Source organism: Myotis myotis, unplaced genomic scaffold, assembly GCF_014108235.1.
Source record: "Myotis myotis isolate mMyoMyo1 unplaced genomic scaffold, mMyoMyo1.p scaffold_m19_p_18, whole genome shotgun sequence".
In the NCBI taxonomy this organism is placed as follows: Eukaryota; Metazoa; Chordata; class Mammalia; order Chiroptera; family Vespertilionidae; genus Myotis; species Myotis myotis.
The window spans coordinates 34,744,496-34,767,840 of record NW_023416322.1 but is presented as its reverse complement, the minus strand read 5'-3'; the positions used below and the strand labels follow the sequence as shown (position 1 = coordinate 34,767,840).

The following is a 23,345-nucleotide window of genomic DNA, read 5'->3' as shown; positions in this document are numbered from 1 at the left end:
TGCCTTCAGAGAAAATACAAAACAAACAAACAGAAAAGTTACAGGGCAAAGTGGCAGCTTGAGGCTGGTTGGAGTCCTGTTCTGGACTGTAACCTGGAGTCTTTCTGTCACCTCCATCTCTCTCTAAGACAAGATGCTCTTGACGTTGTCAGTGTTGATTAGCACCCATCCCTCCAAAAAAGAAGACCCCCCCAGGGTGCTGGGTCTCTTGGAGGCAGGGGAGGCTGGTAAAGGTGAGATGGCACCTTCCCCCTCCTCCTGCTCCGTGTCCCCCTTTGCACACCCTCCCGCCCTCCTCTCTCCCCTGGTGGCTCCCCTGTTGGGGAGCAGCGGAAAGGCACTGTTACCCTGGCGTGGCCCACCTTACCTGGTGTATTTGTGTCGGTTTTCGCTCCATTTACTTGGGTCTTTCCTACCCCTACCCTCTCTCTGAGATCCCAAGACCCTGCCCACCTTCAGACAAAATCACCCAATTAGAATGGAAACATTTTCAAGTTTTTTTTCAGGGCAGGTCTCTGACTCCCCTGAGCAGAGGCTGACATCGGAAGGGCTGCGAGGCCCTTCGTGGGTAGCAAGAGTGTGGAGGCCCTACTATTTCCTCGGGTAACAAAGTCTTTCTGTGGGAAGCGGCTGGAGGAGAAGCTGAGGACAAGCCATTTAAGGACTAAGACAATCCGAACCGTGAAATCAGATCCACCGTGACAGGCCTCATGTGGTTATTTCGGTGCAGCTCTGCCAAATAGCTCCTCAGCTTTTTGCAGATCTTCCCCTAGAAGCCGGCCAGCCTCGCGGGTCCTTGGTGCGAGTCTCCTCCTGCCTACAGAGTGAGCGGGTCCCCCCAGGACGGAGCCTTCTGATGAGGCCCCACAGACTCCCCGAGTGGAGCAATCAAGGCGCATGCATCCAGGCCGAGGGGCAGGTAATCCAAGGATTAGGGAGCTTTGGCTCTGGAATGCAGAACAAAGTTACCATCCAGCAGACTTCCCTTCCTAATCACGTCCACTGTGGGCTAATATCTGAAACCAGTTAGCCTTCCCGGAAGCGGCAGTGCCGGCTGGGGTGGGCTGAGGGCTCCAGGCAGGCCTTTCAGGGGAGCCAGGGGCTGCTGCGGACGACACCTCCCTTCCCCTCCGCCCCGACCCCGGCCGGCCCCAGACTTGCAGATGGTCACCCTGGGGAAAATGACCGGAGTGGCAACACACAGGATGCTTCCAAAAATTTAATAAATAATGATATTTCTTTAAAACTGTATAAACTATAAATTACCATGCAGTCCTTATAATTTAAAATAATTTACAGGTTGAGGTAGGGAGGGGCCCAGGAGAGAGTGGAGGAAGCTGGGGCGGGGCCGGTGTGCGGTCAGGCTCTCCTCCCAGCCTTCCTGCTGAGCACACACACGCAGGCCGTGTCTATCCGGATGAACCGCCAGGCAGCCTGCTTGTCGTCCATGGTCAGTGCCTTGACGAAGGTGTGCGTCGTGGTGCAGTACGAGTTCCAGTGCTTGGCGTCAATGCCCCGGCACCCGCTGTCCACGGGAGTGGGGTCCCGGCACTTGGTCTCGAAAAAGTACTGTTTGAACACGCTGTTGTTGATGTTCACCTCTCCCAACACCATCACCTCCTTGCCCTTGATGTCCGTGGCCGTGGTCTTGTCCCCCACCCACACACTGATGCTGTCGCACACCGAGAACTCGCCCCTGTGGAAGATGGGGTGGGACGCGGAGCGCTTGCTCCTGTGAGTCCTGTTGAAGGAGGCCGCACCACCGGCCTCCAAGTCCAGCGGCTGGGTGTCCGCGGCCACAGGCGGGGGCTGCGTGCTGAACAGCACGCGGGGTGAGCGCAGTCGCCGCTTCTTAAAAAGCTTGGGGTCCACAGTGATGTTGCAGGTCTGCCCGGCCACCCTGGCGGCTATCGCCCGGGCCGGGGCGCTGCGGGCTCGGCGGAGGGCTGTGTCGAGGGAATGCTGCAGGTTCGTCCAGTGGGCTTGGGGGACGGGGTGCCCTGCTGGGACATCGCTCTCTGCCTGTGGTTCTGCCTGGATGCCGATCAGAAGAGCTGTGATCAGAGTGTAGAACAACATGGACATCACGCTATGCACCTGAAACGAGGCAGAAACGAGGGTCATGCACGGAGGCTCTGTCGCACACAGGCAGAGTCTGGGTCGCGCAGAATCGGCCTCCCAAGAGGATCACAAGGAGGCTTCACCTGGGAGGCTCTGGAAATGACCTTCAGCCGGGACACTTTCGAGAGGGAAAGGGGGTGCTAGGAGCAATGACACTCAGACCACAGGCATAAATAGGCCTGGCTCAGACACCGGCTATGAGGTCATCCTCTCAGGGGTGTGCTTTTCCAGGAAGGGGCAGAGGCCCTGAAAGTCTGCCCTGTGGCCTGGTATGAACGTGGAAGCATCGCTCACAGAATCCCTGGAGCTCCCTGCCTGCCAGCTGGAGGCAGCCGTGAGCGGGTGCGTGTGCATATGCATGTGCACCAGGAGGCAGCGGGTGAGTGGGCCTCCTCTCCCCTCTCCTGCCCAACAGCTTGACTCCCCGGGACAGCAGTGGGCAGGGCTGCCTGGGACATGTCCGGAAGCCTTAGCAAGAACACACACCCTCTTCAGAGCCGCCGCACTGTGTCAGCTCTGAGATCCCGTGACTCTGAACACTTATGAATCCATGAAGCATCGTGTTTGGCAAAAGCTGTGTGGTTCTGAGACCATCTCAGTCAGCCAGCCCGTCTGGTCAGCCGCAGGCCTCGCCTATGACGTGACACTGATAACGTTCCCTCTCTGTGCGTTGTTGTGAAACTTTTCAAATATGTTCACTTCTAATTTCTCATTAGCCTGTGAGTTAGGTTAGGATTTATCCTCTTTCTCCTATATACGAGGAAAGTGATCCACAGAAAATCAACCAAGAGGCTTAAAGTCACTCACACACACTGGAACAGAGATAGAATCCAAACCTGGTCCTTTACTGAGCGAGTCCACCCTTCCATGCTTTCCTTCCTCCCTCACTTTCTCCTTCATTCTTCAACATGTCCTTTCTTTCTATTATTTGTTCTTAATGAGAAGAGATCAAGTGGCATATCTGTCTCTCCCCAAGAGGCAGTGCAAGCCCTGAGCATGAGCCAGATGGGCCCCGAGCTGCGTATGGTTACCCACCAGTAACCAGCCCCGCCCCCCCGCCCGGGTCAATTAGCTGTGGCACTAGCTCTCTTCTTGAGCTGGTGAGCCTCTGTTCACATGCGTAGATTCATATCAATTGTCACCTCCTCTGTGAAGCTTCCCCAAGTCTTCTTAGCAGGGTAAGAGCATCCCCTGTAGAGGGTGTTCAGATTCTAAATCTATCCCTTCCCCCACCTCCCCTCCCCATGCCCATGGGTCCTTCTGCTCCCTGCCTGCTTGTCCAGCCGGGCACAGATACCACCTGCGTCTTGAGACCTTCTCAGATCACCCCAATCAAAAGTGATCTCTTTCCATTCTCAACTTCGGAAGTGTGTGTGTGTGTGTGTGTGTGTGTGTGTGTGTGTGTGTTCTCTCCTGCTAAATCAATGTAGTGGAAAGAACTCTGCATTGGACCTGGGGTTAGAAAACCTTGTTTGGATTCCCAGCTTGCCTACTTGTTAACAAAAGGAAGTCACTAATCTTTCAGAGCCTTGGTTTCCTTATTGATACAAGTGGGCAATAAACACCATTTCACAGGGTTGTTGATAGGATTAATTAGGCGCTCATAAAATCCGAGTTAACGCTGACTCACTGTCATATCCTGTGGCCAAAGACTTCATCTTTCTGAATTATATAGCTGCTTCTTCGCGCCCCGAGCTCACTCCATCCACATCTTGTCATAGCACCTTGTTTTACCTCCATCAGGCTTCTTTCAAAGTGTAATGATTGGAGCCTGGCCCCCCACTGGCTGTGCCTGGGGGACAGAGCTGTGTCACACCAGCTAGTCACTCCGTCCCTGGCACCCTCCTAGTGCTGCGGATAACCACTTACACGCCTGTCTCCCCAGGAGAGCATTAGAAGCTGTGCCTTTTGCATTTAAATATCCCAGGGCCATGGGCAGTGCCTGGCATGTAATAGGTCCTCAACAACCATCAGGAGAAGGGACGGAAGAGTGAACAGGGATCGCCAGGGCAGCTCCCCATCTGCCTCCTGTCCACCATAGCTCACGTCTGGATTTTGTGCATGTGGCCACACCCGGCGTTCCTACCGCTTTAAAGCGATGCATTCCGCTCAGTACCGTGCTTTTCTGCATCTGGAAAACAGCTCTTTGATCAGATACCAAGAACAAGACCATCGCATTCTTTTCTCTTTGGTCACTTTGAAAACACTCGTGTTTGCTCCAGTTCTCCAGCCGGCCGTGCAGGGGGTTGGGGCACGTCTGGGCTGCTGACCACGCCCGGTTCTGTTGGCCAGTGGCCGGGCCGATCAATGCCAGCGGCTGTTAGAGAGCTCATCACTCAGGTGGCAGCGAAGCCAAGCCCTTTACTTTGGCTTCTTTTCATGCGTCATTTCTCTCTGCTTCTTAGGACACGGTATCTCTCATTAGGTAGATGGAGGGAGAAGAACTGAAACTGATATTCATCCCTCTCTACCCAAATTAGAACTTGGATGAGGAAATGAAAGAAAGGACTACACTGTAGGGTTTTGATGGCAATAAGGGCCATATTGCTCCCTGTTTCCCCTTTCCAGGGGTTCCCACCTCACTCCAGTCTCCCCGTTGGTGCTCTCACCCTCTTCTAAGGATTCACCTGAAATTGCTATGTTGTCGATGCCTGGAGACTGACACCTTAAACGCGAGGCATCTGAAACAGTCCCTCTTAGGACCATCACCTCCTCCTCTTTCCTCAGCAGCAGCGGCCCACTGGGGGCCCCTCACTGATTACGCAGCCGTTCCACGGCTACTGCCTCCTGACCCCTCTCCCCATCCTTCTCCGCGTGTTTCTGCGCATGCCCCTTTCTCCACGCCCGGGCCCCTGTCCTTCACTCTCCAGCTCCGGACCTGGGCTCAGCACCGGACTCCGCTCTAGTCTTGTGCCCTCCCTCCAGCCCTGTGGGTTCTGGTTCAGGAGCATCTCTTGAAACTGTAATCTCTCCCCTCTATACCTGGACCCTCATCTCTCTTCTCCCAGTGCCTGCTACCCCTGGCCGCCCCACTTACCTTCTTTAGGTGCTGTTCTGAGCACATCAGCCCGCTCTGAGCACCCAGTGGGGAGCTGGTTGTCTCGCGAGCCAGTGGGACTGCTCAGGCGCACGTCAGGCCCTGCCCGCCTTCACTGCCTCACACGTTTTGCATTCCCGGTAAACAGAACTCCTCCCCGGAGCGTCTGCTCTGTGCTTCCCCACCATTGGCCCCTTCAGACTCTTCTGTCCCAGGCATACTCCCTGCCGCCCCTCCCTGTGTCTTTTCTGCTCCTATCTCTGCTGGCTGGACTCCTTCCTGTTGTCTTTTAACACCCAACAAAGATGCCACCTCCACTGGGGAGCTCTTCCTGTTTCCAAAGAGACGAACTCTCTCCCTCTCCATTCTAAAAGCATTTCCTCCAGTCTCTTATCACAGTTGTGTTCTTCTCTTATCCTTCCTTCTAGAGCAGCGGTAGCCAACCTCTCGGACCTCATGGGCCACCAGTGGTTCACGGGCCACCGGTTGGAGACCGATATTCTAGAGGGCAACCTCCCCGAGGGCAGAACATCCTGTTCATCTTTGTTGTGTCAGGTGACCTCGTGCCCCGCCCTCCCCCCTGCCCCCCCCTGCCCCCCCGCAGCTAGCTCCGCCTCTAAGAATCTGAGTGTGTGGCAGGATAAAAGGCACCGGTGGGTCCCCCCACTCTTAGTCCCTTCAGTGCTCCTTAACTTCTCCATCTGAGTGGTAACATTTAAGGTAGCTTCCAACTCTGACCTTCTTGGCGTTTAAGCAATTACAGTCACACTTTGGAGATGTTATGGGTTTAGTCTCAGGCGACCACAATAAAGCGAATATTGCGGTACAGCAAATGGCACAATTTTTTTGGTTTCCCAGTGCACATAAAAGTTATGTTTACATTTTCCTGTAGTCCATGAAGTGTGCAATAGCATGGTGTCTAAAAATACACTGTATAACACCTTCATTAAAAACGACTTCATTGCTATAAAATGCTAACCGCCATCTGAGCCTTCAATTCAGCGAGTGGTAATATTTTGCTGGTTGAGGGTCTTGCCTCGATGCTGATAAAAACGAAATATCTGGGAAGCGCGACAAAGCGAAGCGTGATACAACGAGGTCTGCCTGTACGAAGCTTCCAGCTCTGCTGAGCGGCCTTGGCAAAGCTCTCACAGGCTAATGCTCCCTCTCAGCCCACCGTTCGCACAGAGCAGTGGGGCCTGGTGGCGTGCACTCTGGGCCGGGATTTGCATCATGGACAGACAGTTTCATTAAGATTTGAAGATACTCTCATCTGGGTTTCACAGGAAAAGGTGTTATTTTTAAAAAAGTATTTATTTGATTTACCATAGTGTGCCCTTATAATCTTTTTAAACTAAAAAAGTCTTCCTTGAAAAAAATCATCAGTAGAAAAAAAAAAAAGAAGAAACGAGTGTGTTTTCTATTCCAGTGATATAATGCACAACGCAGTTTACAAAAGAACATTCTGTCCTTAGTTGGAGTGAACCCGGCAGGACTTTGAAATGATGACAGTCCTGACCAGGGCTCCACTAAAGCGGAGCTCGCTCCGGAGCTCCCTGAGCTGAAGGGGGGGCGGTGAAGATAGGCTGAATGTGTGAATGCTCCCTGATGGCCCTGCTCCTCCCAGAATGGAAGATAAATGACTAAGAGTGCGGGGGACCCACCGGTGCCTTTTATCCAGGTACGAACAGGCTGCCCAGCCCTTTCTTCTCTTCCTGGGCCAGGGGTACCTCACACCCGGCAATAAGAAGAGACATTCCAGCATTAGGTGAATGAGCTTTGTGTAGGTTTTGGCCTCATCTGAATAGGGGATGAAGCTGCTGGACAGAGCTAAGCCACTGGCCCAAATAGGAGGGCTGAGGCATGGGGAGGCTCGGCCACCTGCCTTCAGAGGTGCGTTGCAGAGGGGAGTAAGAGCCTTCCTGCCTCCAGGGGCTAGCGCCAAGAGCTCTTAGTGATGCTCGGGCCAGAGATTGCATCAGTGAGCCAAGGTCACTGCCTCTTAGTGAGAGGGGAAATTCCTGCGGCTGAGGAAATCCAGCCTCCTCCTCCTCCATCTCACTCGCCACATTATGACAGCGGGTCAAGGGTCATGTCTTGTTTTACACTCGGCCTCCGCTGTAAATGTAAGCGGCTGCTGTCTTCAGTTGTAGACTCAGACACGCTCAGTGGTCGGGGCCTGTGTGGGGTGTGAGGGATTCTGTGGCTCCTCAGCTCCCCGGGGAGGTAGCCCCGACCAAGGCTGCGGTGGAGAAAGGCACCCAGCCCTTTGCTAGCTTTTCCCAGGGGGACTGGAGGGGATGTCAGAGGGTCTCAAGTCCAGAGGTGCAGTGCATGGGAATCACCCAGAGAAGGTGTTAAACCACAGGCTGCTGGGCCCCTCCCCCGGTTTCTGATTAGGGAGGCCTGGGGTGGGGCCCGGAAATCGGCATTTCTCACAAGTTCCCAGGGGATACTGGTGCTGCTGGTCTGGGGACCACATTTTGAGAACGACTCATCCAGCTCAATCATTGAACTTGACAGAGCAGAGAAATGGGCCTTGAAGGCTAAGTGACCTGGGGTTATGCAGGCTCCACAGGTGGGCCCTTGACGTTGCTCAGCACTTTCCAGGGGATAGAGGACTGAAGTCCCACACACGTCGTAATTGCTGGGGTCCTGGGCTAGGTTTACTCAACCCCCGACATCAAAGTGAAAATTCCTTTCAACAGACCATACGTCTTACCCTCCTTAGGCCACAAATCCAGATACCAGGAAACATTTGGATATTTAGTTATTTTAAAATCTAGTTTATCAGGTTTCTGGGCCTCGTGTAAACTTGATCCAAAAGCACTTAAAATCCCCCTGGTGGAAATAAGCAGCCAGAACACGCGGGCACATGCGGGTACCTGCGGGTTTATTGGTCACTGCAGGGCAGAATGGAAACAGAATCTACTGATCCTTGTTCTTAGAGACACATCTTAAAATGAATGAGGTGAGATCTTATTATCATCTCTTGGGCTTAACTGTCTCATTAACCATCACAACAAGCCGGGGATATAGGCCTTGTTATTTCCATTTTGTAGAGGAGGAAGCAGACACGGTGAGAGTAACTGGACCACGGGCACATATCTGGAGGGAAAGGAACTCAGAGCCAGGCCTCTGCCTCCACATCTGGGCTCTCCCCTCGCTCCACTCCATGGCCAAGGGCACGGGAGTGATCAAGGACCTCGCATCCCTTAAGGCTACCTGCACAGAGAGAGCAGGAGCTGTGTGAGCCCTGTGTCCCGTCATTTTAGTGGTGGGCGCTCAGACTCCCAGCATGTCCCTGGAAGCCCTGAGAGCACAGGGACTTCCTCTCCCACCTGGGCCAGGAGAGTCACATGTGTTGGAGGTAGGCCTTATGATCAGCAGTGGGATCCAATGCCCCTTCCCCAGCCAGGGGCTCATTTTCCGCCCTCCCGGCAGTTCCAGAGCCCGGAACCACGGTGAGATGGACACCCCCAGCGCTTACCTCAGTGTGGCCAGGACGGAAAGCTGCTTCCTTGGAAAAGCCGTTATTGGGCCCGGACGCTGAGCTGAGCTTGGGTCCAGCATGCCATCCAGCCACCTGGACTGCACGACCACGGGCCAGGACTCTGTGGGAGGAAAGAGCTGGCATGAGATGGGCACTTCGCCACATTCTCAGGCAGATGGAGAGCTGTGCCCCAGGCAGGAAGGGAGGGATGTGCCAACAGGACAAACCCCATTTCCCTGCGTTCTGGGATTTTATCAGCATCAGAGCTCAGAAAGGAGCTAGAGCCCAGCTTCCCAAACTGCTTGGGGCTGGCCTTGCACAGACCTGTGGTGGCATCTTGTGCCAGCACTTTTGGTTTCTGCTGGGACACAGTCTGGCTGATCTTATGCCCAGCATAGGTGCTTCCAATCCCACACCAGAGTCCTGCTCCAACAGACCCCCTAATCCAGCACCAACATGGATATTATTCTGTACATCACACACATGTAGATGTAGTAGACCCAACTCTGGACCAGCCTAAGATAACATACGGAAGGAAAAGTCTTGGCACTTGAGAATAAATTGGTGCTTTGATAAAAATCCAGGCAACCTGACCACTTGACAGATAACAGAGAGCTCTACAGGACTGGGATGGGAATCTCAAGAACCATTGCACAAGCCAAATTCCGGGAATCAGAAGCTATGGGGATCATTCAAGGAGAAAAAAATGCTACCCAGTTTTAGGTTGTAGTTCCTGGAAGCAGTGGAAGGTTTCTGTTTTCTCACTCATATAAACTTCATATATATATAAGTGCTTTATTCATTTAGTCAGCAATATTTCCTGAGCACTTACTATGTGCCAAGCACTATTTTAGGTGCTGGGGACACGGCAGTGAATAAGACGACAAGGTCTCTGCTCTCATGGAGCTTATAGTCTTGTGTAAATAAATAAGGTTATCTTCAGATTCTTCTTATGCCATGAAGGAAATACGTGGGGTGTGATGACAGGGGCAAGTGGCGAGGGGCTACTGTAGACAGGATGCTTAGTGAAGGGTTCTCTGAGGAAGTGGCATTCACATTGAGATCTGAAGGATGAGAAGAAAAGAGAGAGAGAGCATTTCAAGCAGAAGGAACAGCAATTGCCAAGGCCCTGAGGTAGAAACAAGTCGAAGTTGCTGAATGAGTAGGGAATAGTCCTAGGAAATGAGTTGGGATGAGGTAGAAGGAGCCAGGTCTGCAGGGACATAGCTGGGAACTATGGTTTTATCCTAAGGGAAATGGAAAGGGAGTGAAGGGATTTAAGCAGGAGAGTTACATGACACTTTTTGAATGAATGAATGAATGAATGAATGACTAAACTATTGTGTCTGCTGCAGAAGTTGTAGGGTGTGGCAGCTCTAATAAAAGAAAAAAATTATAGGATGACATTGTTACCCTTCCTGTCTATATTCTCTTTCCAACGCCCCAAACTCCTTTCCCCTGGGCCTTTTTTAAGTCTTTTTCCACTGTGGATCCCCACCAGTTACCTTCCTTCAACCCCCCTCTCATTTTGTGCTACAGAAGCAAATATCAATGAAGACACTGTGGCCCCAAGTCCCTCCCATAGAGGAGCCGAGGACAGAGAGGTGCAAGGGCCTCCTGCTGCTAGAACCATGAACCAGGGTGCTTCCATTCCTCTTCCTTACCCACTTTGCTCAAAACAGCCTCTTTGCCTTGGAAGAACCAGGAAAACCTTCCTACTCAATTGGGGTTCAGGCCTAGAGAAGAACACTTGCTCAGAGACTCTCAAAGAAGGTTACGTTCTGCAGCAAAGAACATTTCCACTCTCTCTGGGTTGGATTTAGCACAGGAGAGGGCGGATGTCATGCGCCCCAGGGTAAAAGGTTGGCACCATGGCGTCTGGTTCCATCACTTGTAGGAAAGGGGATCTGATCTAGTCCACACTCTTTTTTTTCTTTTTAAGAAAATCTTTATGGTTGAAAATATTACATATGTCAGGGTACCAGAAACTCTTTGTTTTGGTCCAGTTTGCTCTCCTTCTAGGGTAGGTCACTCAGTATCTTTAAGGAGCTTCCTCCGACGCAGAGCGAGGAACTACCACAGGTGATAGCAAAGGTCCCCTCCAGCTCTGATCGTCTGTGACTCTATGAGCATTAATGTTTTCCAGCCCACAGCCCTACTGGGTACTTGACGAATGCTTTCCCCCATTCAAACACTGGAATTCATTCATCCCATTAATTAAACATTAAACTTGCAGGTGCCATGCCAGCTACTGTATTAGGTGCTAGGGACACAAATAATACAAAATAACATTTAACCTCCATGAGCAAATAATCTCGAGGCGAGGAAAGGCCAGCACAGGAACCTGTCACATACTTAGCACAATGCGATAAGTATGACGGGTAGTGGGCGCGATATGGGAGGAGGACTTAGTCTTATCTGGCCAGACTCACCAGAGACATACGTTCCTAGAGGAAGTAACATCTGAGGAGGGTTCTTAAGGATAAATAGGAGCTTGTTAGGGAAGATGGGGAGGAAAGGCATCACAGAGCCCCAGAATTCAAGAACTGGCAAAAGGTCCAACGTGACTTCATAAGGGGTTTGGGGAGAGGTGAGAGGAGTATGTGATGGGCCTTATACAGAAGTAGGTGCCTATGAGCTTGTAGAGTTCACTGCTGTGGCCCACCCACTGGCTGCAGTTTCACAAAAAGCCTCCACTTTTTATCTAGGGAACAACCAGAGAAGTAAGGTGACTAGAAATATTCTGGATATTCCACTATATGCCAGGATGGCCTCCAATCTAGATTGGAGAAGAAGAGTGAAGTTCAAAGTAAATAAAAAAACACTACAACCTCTAAGCAGACCTGCCTTTCTTGGGGTCAGCTATAGACCAACCGCAAAAGGTTCCCTGCCCCTATTTCTGCGTTCTCTGGGCCACGCTGCCTTGGTGCATGCCCGAGTGTTGTATCTGAGACCCTGGCTAGCATCTCCCATGCCTTTGGCCTTCTCTTGTTCAGTGCAGGCACAGGTGGCTCGCTACTGGGGAGAGAAGTCCACTGTCCAGAACACTGCAATACGATGTGATTCTCACAGACATGACTGCCATTGTTTTTAGTCTCATGCTAGTAAAGGTTGCGGCTCTAAAATTAAATCTGATTTAAATATTACCAGTTTCTAATGCAAAAATATTAGGAACAAACAACCCAAAGGCATCTCTATTTTTAAAACCCTGTCTGTTCTCATGAGGTAATCACTTCATCAGATGGCTCTCACACTTTTATACACGCATGAAAATTAAACCCAGCTCCTCTCAGGACCACGTTCTGTTCCTTCCTGTAGGGCACAAAGGGATACTGGTGAAGTCTGGGGTGCCTCTTCTAGACCCGGACAGCCCTCTCCTATCCTGGGTCTCATGCTTTACAGCAGTGATTCTCAAAGTAGGAGTATTAGCAATACCTAGGAACTTGTTAGAAATGCAAATTCTAATGCACCCCCTCCCATCCCCGAGTTTAAGCCTGTTGGTATGGTCCTCTCTGTTGATGCTTGCCTCAGCGTCCCCTTCAGTTACTTTCTTTTTTTAAAAAAATATATTTTATTGATTTTTTTACAGAGAGGAAGGGAGAGGGGTAGAGAGCTAGAAACATTGATGAGAGAGAAACATCGACCAGCTGCCTCCTGCACACCTCCTACTGGGGATGTGCCTGCAACCAAAGTACATGCCCTTGACCGGAATCGAACCCGGGACCCTTGAGTCCGCAGGCCGACACTCTATCCACTGAGCAAAACTGGTCAGCCCTTCACTTTCTTAAGGCCTCAGTGATATTTTGGTCAATTGTAGCCAAGAAGCTTAGATGATTAATGGCAAGTTGTTCAAAATCTAATCAATACATAGTTTAAGGAAGCTGACCCTCTGCTGGTAGGTAGTTTATCAGGAGGGAAGGGCATTGGCTCAGCTACGGCAGCCTAACTTCAGTCAGCACCCTGCAGAGTCCTCCATGCTCGTACTCTGTGGAAGGTTCTACCTCCCTCTTGGCTCCCACTTTCTGCTGCCCTCCCTCACCCCAAACCCTCTATGGCAGTGCCTCTCAACCCTGCCACACGCTGGAATCCTCTGGGGGAGTTTTAGGAGCTCCTGACACCTGTCCCACCTCCAGAGATTCTGATTTAACTGGTCTGGAGGGCCACCTGGGTCTCAGTTATTTATAAAGCTCCCAAGGTGATCCCAAGGAAAAGCCAGGGCTGAGAACCACTGCTGTTCAGTGAATGGGATGCTTGACATTGACTTTGATAAGCTAGTAATTAAGAGAAATTATCAAGAAATGAACATGGTTCAGCAAATGTAAAGTGCAGGTGTGGTCACATTATTGGCAACAAGATGTGAGAATACAGCTCGCAGACTCTCTGGGGGATGCTGTCCCCATCTCCCCTGCTGCCCCCGCTCCCCACCCGTCCTCCCACCCCCGGTTGTCTAGATGTAATTGACATTTGTGAATTGGAAGGTTTTCTTTTTACTCCTTGCATGCCATTTAAAATGTTGTTTGATGTCGGAGCTATGGTTAGCTTATTATTAAGCCCAAGGATTACTGGCTGACATTTTTAATACCAAAGATTTGGGGATGCTTGACCCCAAAGATCTCTTGGATGACTCTTCAGAAGTAATGGCCGGTTCCAAGAGCAGCTCACACCACATGGAAGACGCTAGAGCGCTGGTGTGAAGAGCGGGCTCCTTTCCCCGGCTTCCACCTGCTGGTGGTCTGCGAGCTGGGAAAACTCACTAAAAACGTAGAGCTTAAGAACACATTGTGGAGGGCGTAATAATTGTTTGTGCTGTGGCTGTGGTTTTCATTGCCGTAACCGTTCCCTTTAATTCTCTCCTCTGTCTGTTAGTTCTTATTCTGAGCCTCTACACAAAGAGAACATTTGGAGTCTTTTGCATTGCATGTCTGTTTTCCTAATTTTTAGCCTAATCAGAAGTTTTCTATTATGGATTATGACTGTGAGGTTTGCTGAGTAGGAGCTCTTTTTTTTTTTTTTTTTTAGAAAAAAATTCAATTTTGGCCATTTTGAGATGATTTGATGTGTTTTAACTATTTAGTGGTTTTGGCACATCCAGTAGGAAAATAGTGCATCTGGCACCGAGGACTTAGGAAGACATTAAGGTTCAGCAAAACCACTATTCTTTTTCACTGGAAATTTCAATAATCACAGCTCTAAAGGGCCTTGCCACACACTTCCCTAAAAGAGGAATGGTCCTTTGGCTCTCTCGGAGATTCTGGGATAAATTACAAAACCCTTCCTGGCATTTCCCAAGAGAGTCAGGCAGCTCAAAGGAAGAAGCTATTGTGGTTGATTGACCTTGAGCTGCAGAATCAAAGAGCATTTGCTAGGAATGTGCATGACACTCTGGGGTGTGTGGTGGGCCAGTCTGTGTGGCATTTACCTGACTGGATTCCTGAGCTGTGCAATGCCAACACCACAGAAAGGCTTTGGGTACTTACAGCATTAACGTGGTGACGATAAGACATGAAACACACAGCGACCTTCTATTATAGAGCTGAGAGCAGTAAATACATTTTTTTTTTTGCAGGAATATGCTGCTAAATAACAGTCATTGTAGTGCAGCCCATCAAGTTAGCAAATTCCAGTAATAAATCTGTAATCTCCATGGGAGTGTCAAAAGCAATCGAATAGTTTTTCAAACTTTTCTGTGACCCTAAGAAAACATCTCCTTGGTTCCAACTGGCTGATCCTTAAACCACAAGAAAAAGATCCATTTCAGCTCTGCTTTCGGCCTCTCCCTGTGTGTTGTTTCCATATTTGGGACTAAGAGCAGACAGAAGTACTGGGGAAAAAGGCGGACTCTCAGGTTGGCTGGAGTCAAAGTGTATATCCAATAATACCAGCACCTATCGGGGTCCCCAGCCCACTGCAGGCCTCGGGGGACCCCCTGGGATGGAATATGTACATGAATGAAAACAAAACGTTGCCAGTGAACGTGAACTCAGATCCAAGCCCTTTATTCTATTTGTTTTATAGGATTAAATGTCCTCAGCTCTTCTTGAGCTAACCTCTTCCTCTCAGTGTGTGGTATGTTTTCCAAGCAATGGGTCAAGCAATGTTACAACATATAAGTCTATAATGCAATTCAGATGTAATTTAAGAAAGTCAGACAAGCTAAAGATTCATAGTCCTGAGAAAGACCAGGAAAAATCCTGGTTTAACAGACGCAGTGTTCTGGGGCTTGAAAAAAAGGCAGGCAGTCCACCCTTCAAGGAAAGAGGGATGCAGGGCAAGCTATGGAACTCGAATGTAAGGATTCTAGTAGAATGCCGCCTTTACCTTGAAAAATGTCCATGAGGTGAGGGCATTTCTGTGTCACTGCAAAAAACTGGTGCATCTCAACCAGTCTGCATCCGAGAGAACAAGGACCACAAGTAGCCAGCCCCAAACACCCCGGGGGGAAACCGAGTCCCAAGGCCACGTCAGATGCCTTCTGACTCCCCACCACTCTGGAGTGACAGCTGCCACCGTGTCTCCTGCTCCCTGTGCATGGCTTTGAAACCATCCCAGTCCCAATGGGCTCCTACCCCACAGGGACATACACAACAGATGAAGGAATGTCGGATGTCATGGGTGTGGTTAACTGCCCTGAAGGGCTGCTGGATGGGTGTCCTTAAGCTTCCCTCAGGCAGTCTCACCTAGCTCTTTTACTGTCTCAGGAGGAAAGGTCAGGGGAGGTGGAATCCTGCTGTCCCTTCTAAAGTCACTGGAGTCTCACATAATCATATTTTAGAACATTCCCAGTCTTCTAGTGTTTCTCTCTTTAGGTTTTACTTGACCGTGACATAAACAGAATAAACACTCCGCACTAGGAAATTCACTCCGGAGCTCACCAGAGGCCCACAGAGTGCATCTGTCTCCAGGGACCTGGCACACTGTGGGCAATTAGACAGTCAAAGATGGGGCAGAAGTTTTCCCCACTCAATCATGATAGTGGTGGTGGTGGGGGGGGGGGAGTGGGGAGAGAGAGAGAGAGAGAGAGAGAGAGAGAGAGAGAGAGAGATCAGCCACTCACCCTGTTGCTTCTAAAGAGTTAAGTTTGGAAGTTTAAGACTCAGAGAAATAGAAACTAACTTAGGAATCTCAGTTGTTATTTTACATAATTAGACCATTGGAGCCGTGAAGAAAGGGCACTGATGACTCTGCGGTCCAGTGGCTTCCCCTGACAGCCGGGCCAACGGAGGCCCCACCAGTTTTCAGCTGGGTGACCTTTAGCAAGTGACTTAACCTCTCTGTGCCTCGATGTCTCCATTCAAAAATCGGAATAATTATACCTTCCACCCTGGGCTATTGAGAAGATTAAATAGAATAAGCATTTAGCCCAGTGCCTGGCACCTTGTTGGCACCTTTACGGGCACATAAAGACAGGGTGTCCCCCAAAATGTATACATACTTTAACAGCTGATACCTCACTTAATTTTCACTCCTTTTCAGGTTTAATGGGTTTGAAATAATGGGTGAAGCCAGACTAAGCTTTGAACAAAGAACATTTATCCTAAAGTGCCACTAGACTTTTTTTTAATGGGGATACATAAAAGATAAAATTTACAGTACAAAACTGGCAGCAGTTGATAAATTGAGGACATGCACGTGTTGAACAAAATGATTCTTGATGCTTATGATTCCACTGCTTCACGTTATCAGCAGTGCCTGGACCAGAGCGGTCATCAGTATGAAAACATCGGGAAAATATTATTCTTTTCTGTAGATTCTTTTAAATGTTTCAAGTGAACTGTATGTTAATCAACACCTGACTTTATAATCATTCAAAGTGGGTAAACATTTTGGGGGACACCCTGTATTAGCTATTCTTAATATCATTAGAGACAGTCAGCTATACTAGTCATCAGGCAGCGAGTTACTGGCAGGCTGGGCACAGAACAGAAGTGAAGCCTGTGTCCACCCCGTGTCCCCATCTGGCTATCTCTGTGCTTTGCGTCCCAATCGTGGCCGCAGTGGCTGGCCGTGCACATGCTCAGTGGCCCCGTCTGCAGCTGCAGGACGATTATCTGCAATCATTTGCCAGCCAAGATGCTGAGTAAGAAACTGAAACATTTGCCTCTGAAATGATCCATTTCCTTCAGCCCTGTTGCAGTCAAACAGAGGAAGCTGCTCGCTATAACTAGTTGGGGGCGACAGGGAGGGGCCGGCGGTGCAGTGCAGTGTTCTTTGGGGACCGCAAACACTTGCCGGGACCCATAGAGTTAACAGCATCTTAGCGTAGGTAATTGCCCCTTCCAAGGGAATACATCAGGAAAGTGTCCTCATTGTCAAATTTAGGCTCAACGATCCAGGGATTTGGGACACATTTAGGCACCACCTGGATGCTTGACTTCTTGAGGTCTTTGGTGTTTTTCCAGCTGTGGGCCGGTCCTGGACTGGGCCCTGAATGATTGTTTACTGAACAAAACTGAAAACTCTCCACACAGCTGCACCAGCTTATTCAAAGTGAATCAGTATTTCATATTATGTTGGGAAAGAACAAGTGGCCCTCCTTCCTATTCCTGGGTAACTTTGGCAATGCAGCGTTTCCCTGAAGGAGCGCACCCCCTGGGTGGGTGACAGGTGCACTGCTGAGGAGCTAAGAGACTGCTCAGTAGACCTTCATTCCGCCGTCATCACGGGCACTAAAGAGCACTCACAGGTGTTGGACAAAACCTACTCCTTCCTGTTTCCAGCTTGCTTATTTTTCTTGTCCAGAATTTCCTTGGAGCAAGTCCGCTCCAGCAGCCGCTGGTAATGTGCAATCCACTGGGATGGCAATCACCTCATTGTTTAGTTACCACCCCTGAAAGGAGGAAAAAAAACAAGAAAGAAAGCAGAGCTCACACATACAGAAGAGGGTGGGGCTGCGTGATGATAATGAAAACCATTTGCTAGCGTTTCACTCCTTCCTTTGTGAACCAGCGGAGTGGCTGGCACCAGGCCTCTGTCTGCGAGGGAGCTGCACCTCCAAGGCCTTCTAGGGACCCGCTCCATCCTGCCCATCAGGAATGTCACCCTTTGTCCCCAGGAAGGAGGGGGCTTGACTGACTGCCCCAGCTCCCTCATCCACAGCCACCAGGCCATCTCCAGCTTTCACCATTGGTCTCCCCCAGGGCACCACCCCTCCTGTGTGATGGTGCATTGACCTCAGTTCTTTCCAAGCTCTGCCTGAGTCAGCCTTCGGTTCACTGTGTGTGAAGGTCTCTCCTCTCTAGTCTGTATCCTGTCCGCCTATCTGTGTCCAGGACTTGCAGCCCAGCTTTCTTTTTAACTGTTTCTACTTTTCTTTTTATTCCACAGACCTGATTTCCATATTCCTAAAATATAGATTCATACTTTTTTTAGGATAAGAAACAAAAATAAATAAAAATTTACAAGCAAAATGAACAAAAAAATTCCAACAAACAAAAACCCCCAAACCCCACAACAGGTAGAACAGTGTAGATTTGCCAAAGCATGTCTGTTTGGCTTGCACTGTCCCTGAGAGAGGAATCGCCTCCAAAGGCGCATGTTATAGTTATGGACAAGATCCCTCCTACCAGATGCTCTATGCTCAGTAAGTCTGAGTGCCCCCCTCTCTGCCCACTTCTCAGATCTACTGCAGCATCTACACACGTCCGGTTCGGGTCCGTAGAGCATGGCAGCATTATCTCCATCAACACCACCTCCATCACCATGACTATGACCTCCACCCCCATCATTGCCTCACCATCACCACCACCATCATCTGCTCCCACACTTCCTCCCACCACCATCCTATCACTACCTGCTACCACCATCAACATGACCACTTGCACCATTTTACCATCACTGTTACCACTCCCACCTTCAATACCAACATCACCATTGCTGCCATCACTATCACCACCACCACCACCATCAAAGGATTAAAGAACTCCCTGGAGTCCAAGAACTGACCACTGTTCCCCAAGACCTCTAGGCTGTCAATAGAATCAGCAAGACTGGAGTCACTTAGTTGCTTCCCGAGTAGGTAGGTGAATGGTTTAGGTCCATCTAATGCCCAACTGAACTGGATCTACTCACGAAAGCATTGCTCTCCTGTATATTCTCTTACAGTATATCCAGAAACCTTTCTTTTTATTTTATTTTCTTTCTCCTGGTATATTTTTGAGTCAACTTTGTTTTTCCAGTAATATAGATGTCAAAATTATTCACTTTAGACCTTGATACATTTATTTCCAAAGAGGAATGACTATCTCAAGGATATTATGTGTACACACACACATACACACACACACACACACACACACACACTCCAGAAGGTAAATGAGGAATTATGGGCCTTGGTCCTCCAAAACGAGGCAGGTTCTTTTGTTTGCCTGATGCAATGAGTTAAGGATAAGTGCACAATGTTTGCCGATCACTTTTGCGTTTTTCTGCGTCTTCACCCCTGGAGACAAGTGGATTTGTGCTTAGGTCTGCAGGAAGGAACACTCTCTCTCACCCCTCCCCTCAGCCTCTGCCTAGAAGACTGACTCCCTAGCAGTGATTGGTTCCCGCTTGAAAGAGGGGCGTTCCCTGAGAGTTAAAGGCCAGGCTCTCTCCTGGCCCTTCTGTCCCAGCAGGGAAAGGGACCCACCAGCTAGCTGGCCCAGGAGGCAGGCTTCTTTCTCAGCCACTTGTTCAGACTGAGTGGGGAGCTTCTTCCTGTAGGGCCATGAGGGTGAGTATGCCAACTCTGGAAGTTTGAGCTTGAGCTTGGGGGAGAAAGGGCAGGGGTGGGATAGAAATCCCCAAGGAGCCCCCTTAGGCTGTCTGAGAGGTAGTGATTAGGATAGAAGTACCTATATTTTAGGTGTAAAGTTCAATGTAATGTAATACGATGTGTTAAAATATGTTGAGTACTTCCCTAGAATAAACTGTGGGTTAGAAGTGAATGCAATTACGACCACTGATCACATTTATTGTGTCGTATGTGCCAGGCGCTATACTGAGGGCTTTCTATACTTCCTCCTTTAAAATACTTACTAAAATCTTCTGAGGTCAGTATCATCCCCATTTGATAGGTAAGGAACTTCGGCTTAGCATGCAGAGGGCAAGTGCAAAGCCACCCTGCCTAGGGGATAGGAGGATGGAAAAGCCCAGGCCCCCCACTCTCTGGTCTCTCCTCTTCACCCCGCTCTGATCTGCTCAAAATCTGATCATGAAAAGGAGCAACGGCCATGTTCTCTGGGTTTTGCATTCGAGGGTCCATTTCTGCTCCTGTGATATGGATAATGTATGGGCAGGATTCTGCACGTTTTCTATTCTTGAATTTACTCATTTCTTTTTAGAATCTGGTACTGATTTTCTCATTGTAATTGGCCTTGACTCCTCCACTTGTCTGTCACCAGACCCTCCTCGCTTACAACCTTGAGGGTGACCATAGACCATGCTCCCTCCTCACTGAGATACTCTATCCACCCAGAAACAGCTTCTTGGAAGACCCACGGTTCTGGCAGAAATGCAGGCACAGAAGATAGATGATGAGAATGTGGGGTTGTTTCTTACTGGGCAGTTTATAAACATAGGAATGTGGCGATTCCAGTGACTCTCCTACATTTTCTGGATAAGGTTTACTGTTAATTGTGAGGCCATGGAGGGGGCTGGCGGGCGGGGGGGGCGGGGGCACAGGCAAGACATGATCTACTCACTCTGGCCTGGGGTGGGATTCTCTGTTGGCTGGCATTTTGGGCGTGAAGACCAAGCCTGAGGCTGATGGAGCCAAGTGGGGTCTGTTAATATTGCCATTCGTGGACATGCACTAGAAAACCACCTCATGCATTTACAGGAAAACATCGAATGTAATATCTTTGTTGAGTTTAATCAGAACCAGAGTAAAATTCCAGTTGCCAAGAATAGAAACTTACCCTAATGATTTCATTTTTAGCCCAAAATATACAGTGTTTTCTCTGCCTGCTCTGTTTGCCACTTTCTAAAACAAGAAATTACCCAGCGACGACTTTGGTTTGAGGGATGGGAGGGAAGTAATAAACACTGAGCAGCAAAGCAAAGCGATCGAGTGTCGAAGGACCTTGGTGGACCGGCATTCGGAAGCGAGTTCAGTTGGTGAATCGTTGCCTTTATTTCCCAGGACCCTGTGAACCATTCGGTAAGGGTTCCCTCATCCCGGCTGTGTGCTCTCGGCAGCGAGCACTTCAGAGGGCAGAAGTGAGTCAAAGGCAAGAAGAGGAGGTTGAGTTACTATCTCTGTATTTTTCAGGCAGACATAGTTGTTTTCATAGTTTCATCTTCTAGAAAATGGCCCTTTTCTAGAAGAAGGAGAGTCTCAGGCTGTGAGAAAGAGACAGGGCACCTAGACAGAAGAGAAGCTGTTCGTTCTGATTTGTCATATTGAGTCGAGGAAATGGTTTAGATTAGGAATCATGCTGCTCTGAGTGCAGCAGAACGGTGGTTTCCGCTTTCAGATCTGGGGTGAGAACCTGGCCTTCCAGCCTACTGCCACCAGACGCTCTTTAAAAGAGACAGGGCCGCTGCCTTCTTTGAGCTTCTCAGGAATAGCGTGAGCAGGAAGGAACAAGTCATCAGAAGGCTCTCCACCAGGGAGCACTGACTGTCACCTATAGGACAACAGTGACATTTTGGCAGATGCATCAGAAGGGCACACACTGGCCATGAATCATGTGGCTTGGCCCCTTCCCCCCGGGCACCACGGGAATCTGAGTAATGCTGGCACTGAGGAGGGCCCTGGCTCTGGGGCTGGCTCTGTTGCTTCCAATTAGGGGCCAGCCTGGGGCTGAGCCCAGGTCAGGGACAGAGGGAGAAACCGATCTCATTTCCGATCAGCTTGGAGCGTGATGAGTGCTCGTGGCATGAATGGATGTGTCTCGAACAGATGGACTCAGACCAGCCCAACACCTGCAGGCACTGGGAGAGCTGAGTGAGCTAGGATTCGCCCTACCGTTAGGAAGCCTGATGTCATGGTGGAGGGAAAACGAAGATGTGGAGGCAGGAAGATGGACCTAGAGTACAAAGCAATTGAGAGAAGAGGGGAGTTGGAGAAAGAATAAGAACAGTAAATGAGGGGCGAGAGGGGGCAACAAAATGACAAAGGAGAATGAGCAAGGAAAGGAGGGTGAAGAGAGAGACCCAAAGGGCAAAGGAGCAATGGAAAGAGAGGGGAGCAGCTGAGAGAGGAACCGGCGAGAGGAGGAAATGGAAGATAAAGGCAGAGGTTGGGAACAGACCTTGAAGATGGCCTTGGCCTCAGCTTTAGGAAAGTGGAAGAAATCCTTGCACAGATCATAGTCTGTGCTGGTGAGATGTGACTCTGGGTTTCCCTAGAGAAACAGCCCGAGCAGCAGCTACACAGCCACTAGCAACTCCCCCAAAGAACCCAGATTTCATCGAACTGGCTTCTGGTAACCTTACCAGATAATCCTGCTGATATTTTCCAATTAGCAGTCTATTAGAATATGATTTTTACTGGAAACATTCCATTCGAGCCCAAACCCAGTGATAACATTGCTTGGCAGAGCGACACAGTGATTTCATTCCATAGGTTAGGACAAGGCCACATCCCAGGATACTACACAGCATGTTCAACACAAAAGTCCTTCATCCCAGACCCGCTGTGCTGGGTGTGCCAGACCGGCGCACTTAAGATACATGAGATTAAATGACCTCACTATTATCAGATTCAGAGAAAATGCCTTGGAAAGAAATGGCAAGTGAAAAGGATCAAAAGTCAATGCGGGGGGAATTGGGGCTTCCCATTGATGCTCCGATCCAGCTGCAGTTCGTTAGAACGTAAACTGTGTTCAATCAAATCCTCTGTCATGAATAAAACCCCAAACCAAATCCAAACACAGATAAATGGTGATGTACTTAGATTTCACTCGGGGCTTGCATCATGGCTCCACCAGGTGCCATGCGTAAGTCTCGGGTGCAGGCCACGTCTCCATTCTGCCTGCGCCACTGCCATTTCCCTGTTACTGCTGCCCAGCCAGTTAGTGCGTCCTTCTCTTCCTGGTGCCTCAAGCATGAACGGCAAACCAGGAAGGTGGGGCACCTGGAAACCACCCCCTAACAAAAAACGACCGGATGGATTAGGAATGTTACGGATGCAGGAACGCTTTCACGGGGTGAGGGAGAAGAGCTGCTCTCCGTCGTTCCGGGAGACACAGTTGGGATGAATGAGCAGACCTGGGGTCTTCATCACCGTGAGGTCGCTGAGAATATCCGGCAAAAGGGCCGCCTGCTGAGGTGGGATTTCCACCGTGAGCCCTGTTCAATGCGGGAGAATGGCCTCTCATAAGAGAGTACTAAACTAAAAGTCTATTCAATTATAAGCAACTAGGACCACTCAAAGGAGGAAGGGAGGCAGGAAAGGAAGAAGGAAAGAGGGAAAGAGAGAAAGTGCGACACAGTGTCAACATGAGGGTGATTCTTCATGTTCCACAAAGTGAGCCTGGGAGGTGGAGAGCTGCAGACTCAAGTTACTCATCTGACTGCCTTCACTGAGGCTGGTACCACATATAACTGCTCATGCAGGAAGCCTCATCTTGGTAATATTAGAATAAAGCTAATTTTAAGTAGATGCATATGTTAAAGGCAGACACAGGGGGGGAAAGACTAAAAGGAAATACAGCAAATGTTAGCGGTACTTGAGTTAGAGGATTATGGGTAATTTTTGTTTATTCTTTATAC

At 49.6% G+C, this 23,345-nt stretch overlaps 1 protein-coding gene across 1 annotated transcript in view; it reads right to left on the bottom strand.

The window, feature by feature from the left end:
* Positions 1 to 1,213: 1,213 nt before the first annotated feature.
* The window catches only part of NGF (nerve growth factor), a 49,470-nt gene continuing 27,338 nt past the window's right edge, over positions 1,214 to 23,345 (bottom strand). The window contains exons 2-3 of the mRNA XM_036344576.1: positions 8,649 to 8,772; positions 1,214 to 2,097 (exon numbers count right to left, since the gene is read on the bottom strand). Of these exons, the coding sequence (XP_036200469.1) occupies positions 1,360 to 2,085 (726 nt within the window). The 5' untranslated portion in view covers positions 2,086 to 2,097; positions 8,649 to 8,772 and the 3' untranslated portion in view covers positions 1,214 to 1,359. The remainder of the gene's footprint in view (positions 2,098 to 8,648; positions 8,773 to 23,345) is intronic.